Source organism: Falco naumanni, chromosome 16 (genome assembly GCF_017639655.2).
Source record: "Falco naumanni isolate bFalNau1 chromosome 16, bFalNau1.pat, whole genome shotgun sequence".
Classification (NCBI taxonomy): Eukaryota; Metazoa; Chordata; class Aves; order Falconiformes; family Falconidae; genus Falco; species Falco naumanni.
Genome location: NC_054069.1, coordinates 1,215,015 through 1,232,635, shown reverse-complemented (window position 1 = coordinate 1,232,635; position 17,621 = coordinate 1,215,015). Strand labels below are relative to the sequence as shown.

Genomic DNA, 17,621 nt, shown 5'->3' with positions numbered 1-17,621 from the left:
TGGGAGATGCAGCCAGCCCCCAAGCATCAAACTTCTGTGCTGCATTTTTAATATGCATTATATCAACATAGGTGGCACTTGGATTTTGGGGGTTGGGTTGGGTTTTTTTCAGGTAAATGAAATCAGCTCCTATTAAATGAAAGCAGGCTCCCAGCCAAGGTACCCAGTTGCATTAGTACATCTTAAGCTTTGTATTTTCATATGACACCCTTTTCACCACTGTTTTATTACTGCATAGATATTTTTCCCTTCAGGTGCAATCTGTGTGCCTGCCTTTGCACCCAAGACAGCATATCCCATGTCACGATACTTTCTGTGGCTGGCTTGGTGCACTAAGAACATAAGTATCAAGACCACCTGATATACAAAAGCCTTGAAAGAAAAATCCCCCCAGGGAAAGGACACAGCTCCCAGCGCTGTTCCGCTCCCTGAATTGCTGTAAGACCCTCAGCACTGGCTGGGTTTCACACAGATATCCACGTCCTATTCCTTACAGTCTTGTTTGGACATCCCTCCGTAAAGCATACGGTACCAGAGTTTCAGATGAGGTTACCCCAGAGGAACTATCTCCTCTAATGCTCCAATTTCCAGTCCTGTTACTACCGTTTAGCCCAGGATTTGAACATCTGCCAGGCAGCAAAGCTCCAAGCACTGAACTGGAAAGTTTTCCCAGGTTAACCATCAGAGCCAGGTTCGGAGCTCTGAAAGCTGCATGTGTACTGAATCAGAGCGCATCTTGCAGGAGATGGGAAGATGCTCTCTTGTCTGCACTGGAGAGTGCTTTCCTGAGGCAGGCTGTGCTCTGTACACACAGCACTGACAGCAGCCCGCTATTCATTTCAAGATGTGCAGACCCTCACGCACAGGACTGTCTGTGCCAGGCAAAGAAGACCGTACACCTCCTCCCCAAAAGCCTTGCTCTTGCCCCCTTTGCTCACAACTCTGGAAAGGAGCACCGCTTCCAGGGTGGTGGCCTGTAACAGCACGAGCCTGTGGCCACCAGCAGTGAAATCGCAGCTAGGAAAGGCTCAGAGGAGAAATAAGGGAAAGATGGATTAAAAAGGGAAAGTACCTGAGGGATTCTTCCTTTTGCTGATGAAGCTTCTCGGCTTCCTCCTCCTCCAGCTGCCTCACGTCCTCCTGGAATTGCTGAATTTTCTCCTTCTCCGCTTGCAATAAATGCATTTTCTCTTGCTTGAGCTCAGTCTCCAGCTCCTTGGCTATTTCCTCCAGGGATTCTTCACTAGGCTGGTTCAAGGACAGCTCACATTCGATTTCCTTCTCAGGTTGCCTACCAAAAAGAACAAGCACCTTTGGCAAAAAGGTGACAGAAAACCAAGTAACATTAAAGAAACAGCAACAGCCCCCCAAACACTATCAACTCCGAACCAAGAAATCTCAGAGCCACCTACTCTAGGAGCTTCAATGTAAACCAAGGAAAAGGACATGCAGAATCCTCCCTAGACTGCGGCGTCTCGCAAGCTGCTGTGGACCCCCTGCCCTTTTGCTCACGTGGAGGGAGGAACGTCCGTGGAGGCAGAAGACAAGCTTGTTACAGGGAAGCACTCTTTACAAGGCTGTTGGGGAACACGCTGCACACACTCAGGGTTGTGAGTAGCACATTATCTCAGGTAACAGCTTGGGGATACCCCCACGCACTGCTGCTGCGCCCTCTCGTTGACTCCCAGAGAAACTCTGACTGACAAATGATTAAACCCAGCCCTAGCAGCACTCAGGTCCTGGATAACTCCTATTTCGGCCCACTAGAGCTCATCTTGCAAGGGCAACACGGTCTCGCTTCACGAAGGCTCTAGTAGCTGTGAAACCCTGGCTAGGGCTGCCAGGCACAAAAGCAGATGCAATCAGTACCTATTTTCAGCCCAGGGACTGGCAGTGTGCTTCTGATGGACCAGGTATTTTCTGCAATTGCAATCTAAAGTGCGCTGGGAGCTTGCCAGCTCTAGGCAACAGAAAGCCCTAAGCGCTCCAAAAATTCAAAACCAATCTGTTTCTAATTAAGTTTTTTCAGACAGAGAGCAGCAAAATTACAAGGTCTGAGAGAGGCTGAAGGGGAAGGAGGGGAAAATGAAGATTAGTTTAGGAAAAAGATTTTTATTCTTTGCTAATGAAAGCTGGAGCAGCTAGGTCTTGTCGTGCTCCGAGACTGTAGCATAAGGCAGAGGGACTTCTGTTTTGCCAGGAATTGGGGAAATAACAGCCCCGGTAATACAGCCTTGAGTCAAAAGAGAAAAGGTCACTTACTTATGCAGCTATTAGCAAAAAGAACTAGACGGAAGAAAGAGCAGTTGGGTTCTGGAAAAATCCCGCTTCAGTAATGCTCCCCCATAATGCTACATGCTCCGGGCCAACTGCAGAGATGCCTGCAGAAGGTGTCATTTATCAGGCTGCTCTGCAAAGCCATTGAGCCACTTCCACCTTTTTATTGCACTCTTCTTTTTGCCCCAGTTCTTGCTTGAAAAGAGATCCAGCCAAGACACACACATTTACACAACTCAGTACAATTCCTAATAGAAAAAGGGAGATGCTGTGCTGGTCTCCACATCAAAGATTGCTTCTCCACCACTTTGTCCTGAGAGACGCAGTGCCTATTTTTTCCAGTTGCATCTGCTGATCTGTCATTTGATATAGAAAGCAAAATCAGCACAAGCACTTCTACTGAGGTCTTCCATCGCAGTAGAACTGTGGGTACGTGTCTGCAAAAACCATCGATTTAGCACAGCAGCAGACCGTGGGTTTTCTCAGGGAACCCGAGCTCTACCATCCCGTGCTCTGACCTTATTTATCTCAAAGCAACCAACGTTCCCAGGGACTGTAGAAGTGGGGCAATTTGTTGAGTTTTTGTCGACGCCCCCCTCCCAATCTCAGCACCGCTCAGCAAGTGAGCTCAGTAGTCTGTGTGAAAGCGTTTCTCAAAGGAGGGTGAATGCTTACAGCCTTGTTAGCGACACTGGTAGGAAGGAGGCTTTTCCATGTACAAAGCAAACAGCTCTTTCCCCATCCCACGGAGTCCTGTGCCACAGACCCCAAGGGCTGAGCTGCTGTTCTCACCCTCCCCAGTACAGACTGTTCACTTGGCACTCTCGCCAGCGGAACAGCTGCTTGGATTTGCATATGGAGATGTTCAAACTCTGCTGTGCCCACCAAACCGCATCTCCTAGTGTGCTGACTTCACACGCTAACTTCAAACACCACAAAGGGGAACAAAAGGACAAAATCTGTTATGCTTACAACACCAGGGACTTAAAGGAAGCCCTTACGATTTCTGCAGGGCAGCAAGCTCCTCCAGATTCATTAGGCTATCCAGCGATCCCTCCTCCTCCGGCTCCTGGGCCACCGCCTCCTCCTGATTGGGATTTTCTAAAGCAAAACACTTCTCTTCTGGTGTTTCACAAGCACTTTGATCCCTCTCACTTTGCAGCACAAAAGAGGTAACAGAAGACCAGATTAGCATAGATTAGGGTCTAGCACTGCTGCAGGTAGACGAGACAGGGAAGATGGGATGTGCAGCTGACTTAGGTGGGCACCCAGCCATGCCTGCCAACAGGATTCATTTGCCCCTCCCCGGGCTGCCAAAGGCACACCAATGCCCCAAACCATTCCCACCACCTCAAGTCCTGACAGACTAACAGGCAGCTGAGGATCTAACGGGCGTCAGTCTCAAATTGCTGAATCTCTTCCTTGCGTTATCCCACTCTCTTCCCAGGTCCTTAGAGATTTTCCCCAAGGTAAGTTAGCCCTATTAGCAATACTCACACTGGTGTCCCAATTACAAATGGAAACGTTGGCAGGCATGTTTACATCTACAGGCACGAGCTAGCTTTACAGGCAGAGAGAAAGAGGGTATGCACAGCTGGGAAGCAGGTACTAAGTGATAAGGAGACAATTCCTGCGGGCAGAACAGTTTTCTGGGACCTTCACGTGAACAGCTCCTCTGAAAACAAGGCTGCAAACCCCAAGCGCACACAGCCAGTCATTAAGATGGACTGCAGCTTCTTCTGTTCACAAGTTTTCCTGGCACAGGCAACAGCATCTTGGTTCCCAGTGCCCCAGAGTATATGTAACTGTGTGGAGGCTAAGAGTTTGGACACGATTCATCTGTAAATGCCACATGCTGCAGCTTTCAAAGGGGGAGGGGAGGGCCTCGCAAGAGTGCGGAGCTCACTGCTCAGCACAGTACTTCAACCATTTTAAGCAAAGTGGCTGATTTTAACCATGTTAAGCAACGATTCAGCAAACAGGCTGAAAATAGCTCCCCGAGACAGTCTAGTCCTCACAGCAACTAAGGGTCTGGAAGCCAGCATTCCTCCTAGGGTAACAGCTGGTGCACCCTAGAGTGAGCTGTCCACATACCAGGATGTAAAATAGCTTAACGCTTACACCTGGTCAACCAGTGACTTGCTCCAGGCCACCTCTACTGAACGAAGTGGCAGAGAACTGTTCCCATCGCAGCTGGACTCTCCTGCCACCCTGCAGGCTGGCCCGGAGAGCCTTCAGCTACAGGCTCTGCCCCGTGATGAGCTGGCAGCCCAGCAGGGCCAGCGCTGACCCAGACTGGGGGCTCTCTCAGAACCAGAAAGGTCTGTCACTGGGCAACAGTCAGTGGCTGAGTCTTTCGTGATTTAATGCCACAGGGCACAACGCGCAACGTTAGCAGGTTCAGACCATCTTGGCAAAAGCATGACTTTCACAGCTTTAGAGGACAGTCAGATAGTTGTAAGGGAAACATAAGCCAGTTCCACATCTGGGGCAGTCACAAGGAAATGAAAGACAGGCAGTTTTGCTGCCTACCCAGCCAGAAGCTGGAACAAAGCTGAAACGAAGCTGAAATTTGTAGAGACAGTACGAGGAGATGGCAGAAGAAACGAGAGGTTTAGTGGGAGAGACCCTGTGAGAAGCTGCATCGTCTTGGGACGTTCTACAGGTTACAGTGACCAGAGCAGAGCAGGAGCGGACAAGACAGGAAAGTCATCCAGAGCTAGAGCTGTCCACACCTCCTTTGTTGCTCTGACTGTTTGTACCATACCTCTCAGCAGCTTTTGTTCTTTTGCTTTGCTCTTCCTCTACACTGGCTTTGCTTTCGTCTTTTTCCTCTTCTCCCAGCTCCTGGGCCTGCAGGTAAAAGCAAACAGCGTGGAGTTTGCTGGCTCCTTCACCGTCAAAGCCTCTCAGGACCTTACAGTGGGTTCTGCCGAAGGGCAGCACCGCTCTGGTCCAGCACATCAGCACTGAGCCCAAGGACCAAAAAGCATCCACAGGCTGCTCCAGAACACCCAGCTGAATGTGCCAGCCTCCTCTCCTGCAGGCAACCAAGGGTCTCAGAACATCTCAGGAATGCTTCCAGCAGCACAGCCAAGAGGCCTGAGAGCTCAGCTCTCCAGGCTGTGTCAGGTTATGGTTTGGGGGTTGCTTTTTCGGTACAGAAGATTAACTCCCTGCCAACACTTTGGACACAGGTTTGGACTTTTCATGCAGGTCACCTTACATATCCAAGTAACACTAAACTCCCTGAAAAGCGTAGGACAAAAATCTCCTAAAAGAGAAATGTCACACATGTGAAAGTAAAATAATGTGCTGTGGCCATAAAGGAAATTGATATATTGGCTGGGACCAAAATCACAACAGGACTCAGTCCTGCCTGGCATCCTGGTTCTCAGGCAGGTCGTGATGGGCAGTACACAGCCTCGCCTACCCAGGGATTTCTGGCTACGCGCTCCAGAACGCACCAGTTTTGGTCATGCTAAGGAAGCCAGGCCCCTCAGTAACACACTGAGCAACTTCAGTTGGCTTCTTTATGGCACAGCAAATACTTGACGTATGAATAGCAAATATTTGAATATTAAATAGTTAGCTGCTCCATTTCCCACCTGCCAGCTACCAGGCACCTCTGTCCCTGCAGTAGGCACACACAAACACGCACTGCACAGTTCACCTGGGGAGGGGAAGTTGGGGCTCTCAGCCCCACATGAGAAAGCAGCAAGGGTACATCCTCCCTGCCGAGGTTTCTGGTCCCCAGAAGAGTAGCCCATTCATAAATTCTTGGGGATCACAAAAACAGCAGGCGAGCTCAGTCCTTGCCATGCAGGAGCGTGGCCAAAATAACACAGAATTAAAACAACAGTAATTTATGCAAATGTTCAGTGGAGCAAACAGCAGAAGGATTCCCTGCAAGTGCTGTCACCTTCCATCACATCAGCCTGGTCAGAGCTCTCCCAGGCAGCTCCCCCTCCCAGCCTCCCTCCTGCCCCGGTATAACTAATGACTTCAATTCCCGAGAACTGAGGAGCTCAGCAAATGTTTCCTGGCTCAAAATGGGCTCTGTCACTGCTGCCTGCGAAAGGAAAGGAGCCAGACAAACGGCGAACGAGATCTTCCTGGGAATAGGGACAACCAGTCACAGGGTCACGCTGCTGAGCCCACGCATGGGGCCACTGCTGCGCCCCTGCCCAACACGCCCTCCCAGGGGGGCAGTCCCTCCCCAGAAATCACAGGCTGCAGGAATCTCTGGGCACGTTTGAGAACGTGAAGATGGCACCTGCCTGCAGGGAACAAGGGCTGATTTTAAGCCTTGTCTGCGAAATTAGCAGAAAGCGTCCCCCCTCCTGTTGCCTCAGGATCCCCAGCAGTCCCAGTACCGCAAGCAGCTTAGTTTGCTGCCCAGCTTAAATGCCAGGCTGCATCCCACGGAGGACGTTCTCACGCGCTCACGGTACAAAGCCACTCTCGTGGACACAGGAGAGCGGGATGACAGATAACAAGCCGTCTCCTCCCTCTGCACAGCACAGTTCCCAAGGGACCTCAGCAGGGGGACCTCCACAGTCTCCAGCACACGGCAGCTTAGGTTGCATGCCTCCTTCCAGCTCCTGGCCACCATCACCCTCAGTGCAGCAGCAGGGCCAGCAAAGCGGGATGCCAGCACTTTAAATGCCTGTTAAGTGAAGGGTGAAAGGAGCAGCCTCCCCGCCGCCAGCAGGGAAGCCGGGTCTAGCAGGAAGCAGCCCACACAGCCTCTGCAAGCTACCACCGCTCCTGCCAAAACACGCTACCAGAAACCTCCAATACTCTTCTTGCTCATGTAGCTGACAGAGGTGGTCTTTTTTTTAAAATGGACTATTTTGTCAATATATTCAAAGCAAGGCAAGCTCATTGTGTGGAAGTAAGCACATTCCTACAACCCAGAGTCATTTCAGACTAGCCTCTGTCTACAGACACAAAAGAGCAGCTGCAGTTCTGTGGGGAGCACCATTTCAAATCCACCTCTCTCCTCAAGACAGAGCTGTAATAAAGTCCAAATGTGGCTGCTCCAACAAGACATTTGTATGCAGTGACTGTGCTGCAGCGAGAAGGAGAAGGGGAGAACTCAGCAGGCATATGTTTTGTTTTCCCTTCACATCTGATTATGCTCATTATTAGGCACAAGAGGACAGGTGTATTCTCCAGACACAACCTTACAAACTGGATTGCTCCTCTCTGCTGGACAGGTGGTGAGTTTGCCACTCAGGGTCTCCTCCAGTGCAGCTGATCAACTCACAATCAGAGCAAGGCTGAGTAACCCCAGCTGGAGCCCGACCCTCCGCCTTGCTGTGCAGCAACACTCTTCCAGCCAACACACTGATGAGCCGAGATGGTGCGGGAGAGGGGTAGCTGAGAGAGCTCAATAGGAACGTGGGGCTGAGGAAGCCAACTCGGTAACATGCTGAGAAGACAAGGATAAAACCTCAAGACGCACAGCAATCTCCTTAAGTCAGAACCGCCTGATCCTAGTTACATCCTGGGCTAACACGGCACAGGAAGCGCAGACGTGTGCACGCATACATACACTCCTTCACATGCCACAGACTCACTGGAAGGAGCCTATTTTTCCCCCCTACATGAAAGCAGGCAAGACAACCAAATGCTTAAAAATAAGCTTCCCTATACCAAAATCTGTCAGAGGGAGCTAACCTCCTTTTCTTCCCATTTATGCCATCGTGTTCTGTTACACAAACCCTCTCCATCTGCTTAAGAGGAAGAAAAGGACAAATATACTCACAAAAGAAAAAAGTGAAATAGACTCTGCTTCCCACTGTTCCCCAGGAAAGCCATTTATCTACACTTGCACTGGGGCAGAGAAAGCACACGTGTGAGCTCGCACGCGTGCACCTCTCACAAGCCACCTCCGCTCAAAGTTTCTTTGTGTAGCTAGCCGCATCTCATCTCTGCGGAACAAACAATGCACTGGTAGTGCTGCTCTAATCCCTGACACTTAACGCATCGCTTCCATTTGCCTCTGCAAAGCCTTTATGCCTACAGCATCATTCTGTCGTTAGTGCACCACAATACAGTGTTTTACCCTGCCTGGTCACAGACCAGTCCCTGATCACATGTACAGCATTTACCTTGCACGTGGGGCTGTCCAAAGCAGGAGACAGAGCCTCCACATCCAGTACCTGCTCAGAAAGCCCAGTCTGGAAGCCCAAGTCCTAAAGAACAAAGCAGAAAAGAATCAGTGTCCCACAAGCATGTGCAAGTTTTGCCAGAGATCCTGAGACTAGACCAAAATTCTAACACTGCTTGGAATCCACACCCACCATCCCACCAACAGCGAGTCTTTTGTAGCACTAGGCATTTGAACAAAGAGAAAGGTTTACAGGACATAGGAGACAGCTGCACCAAGACTCAGGCCCATATCCAAGCATAGGTCGTATCTGTGCTGCAGACAGACAGACAGCTCTGTCGGTGGCTCAACCGGCAGCAAATTGGGTTTTCTCTCTCTTTCCCAAGGCGCACAGGTACGGGCAGGCAAGGGGGTTTACGCAGCGCGACCTGCTGGGACGATGGCAGACAGAGGTGCTCAGTAAATCAGGATTCCCTATGGGCTCGGTCACTGGGACCGTGCAGCGCAGAGGTTCCCTTCACTGGTGGCGCCCGAGGAAACTCTCCCCATGTGGCCAGGGGACTGCAATGCCACACCGGGAGGACACGGTGGGATTGCAGGGCGGTGAGCCGTCACACTGCCATGCCACTGACCACAGCAGGCACGAGTGACACATGGTATGTCCGAAGCACGGAGATCTTCCCGCAGCCTCCACTGCTCCCATTTATGATACTGCTGCAGATTTTCTGAGATTTTTCCTATAAGTCAGCTCCAGCAAGCTGCCCACAAGCTATTCGCTCTCTGAGATAATTCTCCCTCCTGGCAGAGTCTCTGGGGGTCCTTGCACTCAGCTGCACACAGGGAGTGTGTGCGCGCACACATGCCCACAAGCAAGCGCTACAAAAGGTATTGTTTAAGGCAGCAGCCGCTTGCCAACATACAGGCTTGTACTAACACCGATAAATAATGATATTCTCAGCCATTTGCTGGCCGTGCTGCCTCTGCTCCCACTGGCAGATGGCAATGGCAGCTTCCTGTGGAGATGAAGAGATGCTGATGGGCATCTTACCCCCACATCCCAGGACTACCCTCCTGCACGCTCTCCCTCCGGGACCTTCAGGAGCCAAGTCTCCCAGCCATACAGGCTCCCCTTAGGAAAAGCTGCCAAGTCCCTTAAAGCACAATTTTTACATTGCTTATTATTTTCCTTTTTGCAATTATCTGAGCACAGTCCCAGCTCCAAGTGACCTACTTTTCCAGGGATATTACCTCACCCACAGACAGAACCTGCTAAGCACAGGATGGCATTGCTGGCCCATGCCACAGCTCTAAGGTCATCGCTTAGCAGTTAAGGAGCTGGGCAGTTGGATACAGGAGATGGGAACTGCATTAACTGGCTGCACATTCCCAGAGGAACATGAAGCCCACACGCAAGGGACAAGGAGCTTTTAGTGACTCACCATAGGCCGAACCAGCTCATGGTCTGAGTGGTCAGAGACTTGCAAGTCCTCCCCAGAGTCGCTGGTCTCGGATGCCTTCGAAAGCTGAGAGGAGATACGCATTAGAACCTGTACATGCCTTACCCCTATGGCTTCACCTAGGCATTTCCAGCCAGATGACAACTGATACAGGGAAGACAAATCTGGCTTCTCTATAACATAGGGAAGAAAAGGTGACTGAACATCACAGGAAACACACTAAGGGTGTGGACCCACAAGACAAGCACAAAACACCACTTCACACGAAGGCAGGGGCGGGACTGGGAGGGCAAAGAAGTGCTCTTCAAACATCCCTGGGAAAAGGCACTTGCTTACTGTCCTCTGTTCCTTCTGCAAGGATCTCTGCAGCGCTGAGAACTACCTGGCCCACCACACAGATGTGTGAAGCCACACATAACAGTACCATGGTCTTAAAAGGACTTCAAAAGTATGTCTTGGCATGCCTTAACTGCAGCGAGGACTCCTACGTTCCCAGCCGTCACGAAAAGGTATGCGAATGTTCAACATGAACACCCATGTAGCCCTGCTGACTTCAGCAGAACTGCCCAGATGCATAAAGTGAGTATGCAGGTAAGTGTTTGTAAAAGCAAAGCTTTCAACTTTAAGTTCTTTGGGAAAGAACACATTTTCCAGGCTCAGCTTTATAGCTTATTTCTTAAAGGCATTACACATCAATGGAACTAGAACAATCCCCAAAATCAGCAGGAAGGAAGCTAGCTTGGGAAGAGAGAACTTATCAGATCTCATTCTAACTGAGCAAGAGTGGATAGCATGCGTCTGTCTGGCACCCCAGTTGCAGGGGCCAGGCCATGAACCCATCTGCACCTTCCGACACTTCACAGTTCTTCTGCCAGAGACTGCACAGTCAGATACCCTGGTTCAGCTGACTGCAGTCAGCCGTCAGCCAGCTCTCCTCCCAGAGTGGCAGGAAGGCGCTGGGCCGACTGGAAGGGACTGTGCTCAGCAGACTCGAGCTACAGCTCCAGAGCCAGCCCCGAGGTACTGTCCTTCCCCGCTCTGCCCTCACACCTTCCTGTCGCATCCTTCCGCAGAGCCACGAATATCGCAGCTGGCAGCTCACTTTACACTTTTGCCCCATCTCTGCATAAGCTGAGAGAAACAACAGAAGGAGAGAAACAAAGCAGCACGGACAGCTGAGCTTGGTGTGAACTTCATTATAAAACCTGCTTGCTTAGTACAGATGGCAGCCCTGAAAGCTGAGACTTATTTCTCCTCCAAGACTCGAAACATGCGTCAGAGTTCAGGGTTTTTGCCTGTCGGTTGCTTTGGACAGCGCTTTGTGTAGGCATAGAAGAGCGATTTTGGTACTACAGATGCCAAGGTGGGGGTTCAGAGCACTTGTGCCCCCCCAGGAACACACTGCTGACTAGGAAAGCACTTACACCAACTTAACAGAAAACAAGTAAGTGCTCGAAGAGCTTTCCTGGTCAGGGTCTTACAAAGCAAACGGGAACAGTCACAGCAGCTTCCACACCAAACCCAACCCATGCAGGCACGTCTCTTACTTTGCCAGCATCCAGCCTGCTGTCTGTTTTCAGATCAGCTGCTGCTTCTTCTCTCATTTCATTCACTATCTTTTCGCCAACAGACACAGTGTCGATGGTGGCAGCCAGGCTTGCCAGCTGATCTGCCTCAGCAGCTGGAGGTGCAACTCCAGGTTGCCCAGGACCGCTGGGCACATCTGTCCCTCCTGCGCTCCGTTCCTCCAGAGACAGCGGCAGCTCATCAGCTGCAGAGATGTCACCTTCCACCTCAGCATCTTGCTTGCCTGGTACATTCCCAGTAAGTTTCCCATTGGACTCCTCCTCGTTCTGGCCAGACAGGCTACTGTCAGCGTCTCCAGGAAGGACTTGAACTGGAGTTGGAGGGCATGCCGCATCAGAATCTAAGGAATACTCTTGCCCTTCTTCAGCATGTCTTGATTTTAAAGACTCCTTCTAGGCAGCAAGTCAAACACAATTATAGCTACAACATTCATTACTCCCTCCCTGGGGGGATGCAGGGGTCAGAAATAGCACAGGTTCTCCTACAGCAAGCAAGGAAATAGCAAATCTTTGGGTGACTTCAAGCCCAGTTTGACTTCTTTTTATACAGAGTCCTTTCCAAAACCAAGGAACTTCAATAAGATAAACACACTCATTTCTTGGGCTCAGACTTCTTTTTTTCATCTGTTTTTTTTTTTTTTTATTCACAGGGTCTCAGTGGGTAAGAGTTAGCAGTGACTGCTGCAAGGCCCATCAGCCCCTGGGAGCATCGTACGTGCTCTGCAGTAAAGCCACTTATGCTTCCACAGTGGGTCTGTTCAGTGAGAGATGGAAATCTGCAAGGGACTATTACTGGACATTTCACTTCTGCCTGAAGTTATAAGCAGAGAAGAGTAGGCAGGATGCAATCATCCCACCTTCCAGCAGGGCAAACTTGAGGGCAGGCACTGATCTAAGCCACCACTCTGAGCTCAGAATGAAACCGGGTCTAGCTGACACACCAGACTGAGAAATGGCAGAACCCACTGGCCTTGGGAAAGAGCAATCCTGAATTAAAGCTTAGTCACCCAAAGGTTCGAGTGTCTTTCCCAGCAGAGGGGAGGCCCACAAAACCCACAGCAAAAAGCACGATAGCCAGGAGGAAGCAGGAAAAGGTTCCCTCATCAGTATGCAAACAAAACTGCTAGCACGTCCTACTTTCTCACTGTTTTATTAATGCTGTGGTGTCTTGTCAAACATTAGCTGCATCCTGTGTACAGCATGTACCATACACAGACCGCATATTTTAACGATGTATTTTTATCAAAGTGCAACTGGAACGCTGTCAGCTTTAAACCCAGAGCTGCAGCAAACTGAAAGAACGTCTCCTAGCATGTCATTTGTCTGAGGGACCTTCTCAGGGCTGAGAGTGCCATCCATCAGGCTAGAGAGGAGGAAAGAGAAATCTAATCACTGGGTATTTTCAAAAAAACCTGCAGTTCAGAGCCTCACCCGCAATTCACCGAGCAATAAATGAAAGCTTACTGCCCCTTTCCAGTTCCATGCGTGGTTAGCAGAGGTTCACAAAACTCACCACTGAATCACCAGACAGCTGCATGAGGCTCTGCAAAGGCCTTGATAACGCCTTTATTCCAGAACCCAGAAAAACACATGCAAGCAGCCGTTCTTCAGTGTTAGTCCAGTGGAGGAATCCTCATTATGTTTCCCATTATCTGGGGATTAGGGTGTCCAGAAAATTGTGCTCCCTTTGGGACAGGCCTACTTTAGAGTTTTCCTGAGGACCTCTCTCCAGGACAGCTGAGAGTGCCCAAGGAAAAGAAACACCAAATGAGACCAACCCAGATTCTTGTGCTTGGAAACAGTACACAGATATTTCCCGTCGAGGGGCACATGCACCACAACAGAATATACTCGTGTATCCAATCATACTGTGCACACAAAAGGATTTATCTCCAGGCAAGTTTACCTCAGCTACTAAAACATCCCAAAATAAGTTCTTTAGCTGGTAGAATCCTATTTTAAGGACAGATACAAACAAAACTTTTGCTAACATTACACCTTATTGATCACAAATGCAACTTTCTGGAAGAAGGAACTATGCCAATCAGGCACACAAGGTAGAGGAGGTGGGAGGTTTTCCTCACACAAAACCAGACTATGGATTTCCTATGGATTTCAGAGCCAGGATGAGTCGGTCAGGTTATAATTGCCTTTAGCTGATCTTTTCACAAGCTGTAACACGTTCTACCTGCAGCTGAGCGACACTAACTGATGTGAAATTTCTGCCTATCAAATCGTTACTTCCAGCAATTGGCTTAAGTCTGGAGAAAAGCACCTCGATACCAACAGGAGCAGGTTTTGGAAAGGCACCTGATTCAGAGATGAACAATCAGGATGAACAGCAGCCACCAAAACTGAATCCTACTTATCTCAGGAAACAAGATGACTATGCCACCTCTTTGAATTTTAACATGCTGAACACAAGAGCTTACAACAAAAAACGTCACAATCTTTCTATCTTTAAAAGGAAAAAAAAAAAAGGGGGGGGGGGGAAATCTCATACTGCACGGAGAATGCCTTTGCGAGGCAATGTGCTCCCCCCTCACTCCCCGATTTCAGGCTGTCATCAGGCACAGAAGTACAGAAAGGGAGGCAGGTTTGCCAGGCTTCATCTGGGTAGCGTTTGCCCTTTGTTTTTAAGTGTACACCTCTCTCCATGCACGTAATACTTTAATCAGCAAAAGAAACAAACCAAGCAACTACCAGATCCACACCACAACACCAGAAGCTGCCAACTGCACACAAAGCTTCACTGACATCATGCAAGCAGGACCGTGATGTCAGAGAGCCACTCATCACCTCTCTCAGGCTGCCAGCTTCCTCATCAGGACTCCTTCGGTGCTGGAGATCAGCTTCAGCAACATCAGCTAACTGGCTGCCACAGTCTTCCTCCTCTGCTTTGCTGTTCTCCTAGTAGGTGGGGTAACACATCCACTAGCAAGGTTCCTCACACCACCCTTCCAAGCTGGCAGGGACACCCACCCATGACAGGTCACCACCCTGTGCATCACCCACTGCACGCACCCCTGGAGCTGCAAGCTCTCCAGCTGAACAGCTTTCCAACCTCTGCTCGGGAGCCCCAGGCCCCGATTCCCAGACATCGAACTGTTTATGTTCTGCAAGCTTTACTGGTGCTGCTTTTTCCTGCTGGCCAGCTCAAGGAACTCGCTGTTCTGCCAGACTCTTCGCAGCTCAGGGCTCCCCACAAGCCGTTCTCAGCCACGCTCCCCCAGCACAGGGCAGAGCAAGGCTATGAATGCAGCAGTCATTCCTCCCCTTTCACTAGTCATCCCTGTGCCCGCATCTCATGGATGTCTTTGTTTCCTGGGAACCAGCAGCACTGCTTCCTGCACATGTATCTCTGCAGTAACACACAAGCTGTGTTGTGCAATGTTTATTTACAGAGACAGTTCCCATTCACACATCTCCATCTGATAAAGAAGCCTTGGCATGGTAATTTCCCACCACAAAGGACCCCCTGCACTCCCACTGTTTATCCAGAGATTGACCTCTACAGAAGGCAGAGTACTAAACCTCCCAAGCTGCAAGCACTGCAGCAGGGGATCACTTCTGCTGCCATGGGACCCTCTCCCCTGGCCCCCAGAGATGCTTGCAGACCTTTTCCTCCTCTTGCCCCTTCCAGCAGTATCCCAAAGTCCTTTTGTATTTTAGGGCTGAGTCTCACATGTCTGCAGTGATCACAGGACTTCAGAAGGCAAGAAAGCCAGGTTCAGGTGAGAGCTAACCCCATGAGGAGCCAAGCAAGCCCAGCTGCCTAGAAGCCCTCCTTCCAAGAGTACCTTCTACTACACAAACCTCTGCGCTGGTTTTGGCTGGGGTAGAGTTAATTTTCTTCATAGGAGCTAGTATGGGTCTACGTTTTGGACTCATGCTGGAAACAGCATTGATAATCCAAGGATGGTTTAGTTACTGCTGAGCAGCACTTACCCAGAGTCAAGGCCTTTTCTGCCTCTCACTCCACCAGAGAGTAGGCTGGGGGTGCACAAGGTGTTGGGAGGGGACACAGCCAGGACAGCTGACCACAACTGACCCAAGGGATATTCCATACCTTGACATTCTGCTCAGCATATAAAGCTAGGGGAAGGAGAAGGAAGCAGGGAACACTTGGCTTATGGCAGTTATCTTCCCAAGTCACCACTCCACGTGACAGAGCCCTGCTTTCCCAGGGGTGGCTGAGCACCTGCCTGCTGATGGGAAGTAGCGAATAAATTCCTTGTTTTGCTTCGCCTGCATGCACGGCTATTGCTTTACCTATTAAACTGTCCTTACCTCAACCCACAATTTTTTTCACTTTTACTCTTCCGGTTCTCTTCCCCACCACACCAGGATGGCACCCCATGGCGGGCATCAAAAAGAACTGTCATCGTTTAACCCTAGCCAGCAACTAAGTGCCACACAGCCACTCACTCAATGCCCCTCATCCCGCCAGGGATGGGGAGGAGAACTGGAAAAAGGTAAAACCCGTGGGTTGAGATAAAAAGTTTAATAATTGAAATAAAGTAAAAATAATAATAAATAACAACAACAACAGTAATAATTGTAACAAAGAGAAGAAGGAGAGGAATAAAACCCAAAGAAAAAAACATCAGGTGATGCACAACAGAACTGCTCAACCCAGTTGACTGATGCCCAGCCAGTCCCCCAACAGCGATTGGCCCCTCCCGGCCAACTCCCCCCCAGTTTATCTACGATGCTCTATGGTATGCAATATCTCTTTCACTACTTCAGGTCAGTTGTCCTGGCTCTGCTCCCTCCCAGCTTCTTGTGCACCTGCTCTCCTGCTGAGCATGGGAAACCTCAAAAGTCCTTGACTTTGAGTAAGCGTTATTTAGCAACAACTAAAACATCAGTGTGATATCAACATTGTTCTCATGCTAAATTCAAAACGGCACTGCACCAGCTACTAGGAAAAAATTAACTCTATTGCAGCCAAAACCCGGACAAACACATACCTCAAGTTCTCTGGTATCTGACTTGGGTTTCAGTTTCAGTGCTTTTTCCCTAACTTACACCTCGCTCCAGAAGAGCCCACTGAAGGGGGCAGGATTTCTTTCCATCTCTCCTCCCTCTCTCCCAGACTCCTGCCATCTTCCATACAGCCTCCACTCTCAAGTCAAAGAAAGGAAGCATGTGGGTTTGAAGAGAGGTATTCAACCCTGATCCACAGCTACATGAAGCCAGTTTTTCCATCACTTCACTCCATTACTGCCCAGATTTCCCCCTGTAGGGCCTGCTATACAAATCCCTTCCTCCTCTCCCTTTTGTAAGGAAGCTGGAGAATGGCTCAGCTGCACGCTGAGGCTCGCTCACAGGAATGCTTTTCTACTGCCATCTCATGGAACTACAAAAGAATTATATTTTCCAGTGGGGCACTAATATCTTATCGGGACTAAGATGTCACCCATCTGGGTTAACAGAGCCTGGCTGTCGGGCAGCAATTGCTGTTTCATAACAGATTCCTAAAGCCCTGCCCAGGCGCTGAAATGCCAAGACAGCCCTTTGTTCCTGGACACATTAACATTTCGGTGACGAATTGGGCCCCAACAGGCTGCTTGTTGTCTGGAGATGAGAGAGTCAGGCCTTTCTTCTTCACATCCACTTTAGCATAAGCCTTTGCAGTTTCTGCCCAGTATTGTGAATGGGTTCTCCAGCAAAGTACTTTACAGCTTAATTTTCATATGCTGTGAAAAGGATAAGGGAAATACTGTAAAACCCTTGAAAAGAAATTAATTTGCCTTTCAGATACTGGAACAGAATTTTCAAAGTGGCGAGAAAGGATTAATGTCAGCACAAACAGTCGGGCCAAATCACCAGAGCTGCTTGCGACGCGCTTCCCATTGTGCCCTTGCCATCTTAAGCCTGATCACTGCTAAGAAAGCACAGGCAGAGAGCACGCAGCCACACAGAAAGCATGATGTCTGCGCAAGGCCACGCGTGTACCGAACTCTTTGCTGATGCTCTGTGCCTGAGTGATGGAATTTATCAGCAGTACAAGGAAGAAAAAAACCAGGTTTTAGGTTGCCACATAAAAGTGTCCTCGTGCGGTCCAGATGGAAGCTTCCCAGATTCTTGTGGAACCGGGCGACACTGCAAGAATGGCATTACCAGAGTACACTCCTCCCCTCAGTGCCACCACGGCAGCTTCAGCCGAGAATGAGCCTT

General features: G+C 49.8%; 1 protein-coding gene across 8 annotated transcripts in view; it reads right to left on the bottom strand.

Annotated features, from left to right (window-relative positions):
• Positions 1–17,621, bottom strand: part of CEP164 (centrosomal protein 164) — a 42,006-nt gene that overhangs the window by 14,706 nt on the left and 9,679 nt on the right. For 2 of the 8 annotated variants that reach the window (XM_040615992.1, XM_040615997.1), the window contains 7 exons: positions 14,238–14,348; positions 11,400–11,831; positions 9,835–9,918; positions 8,397–8,480; positions 5,045–5,130; positions 3,279–3,431; positions 1,073–1,291 (listed from right to left, as the gene is read on the bottom strand). In XM_040615992.1, the coding sequence (XP_040471926.1) occupies positions 1,073–1,291; positions 3,279–3,431; positions 5,045–5,130; positions 8,397–8,480; positions 9,835–9,918; positions 11,400–11,831; positions 14,238–14,348 (1,169 nt within the window). The remainder of the gene's footprint in view (positions 1–1,072; positions 1,292–3,278; positions 3,432–5,044; positions 5,131–8,396; positions 8,481–9,834; positions 9,919–11,399; positions 11,832–14,237; positions 14,349–17,621) is intronic. The other 6 variants (XM_040615993.1, XM_040615996.1, XM_040615994.1 and 3 more) reach the window with 6 other exon arrangements.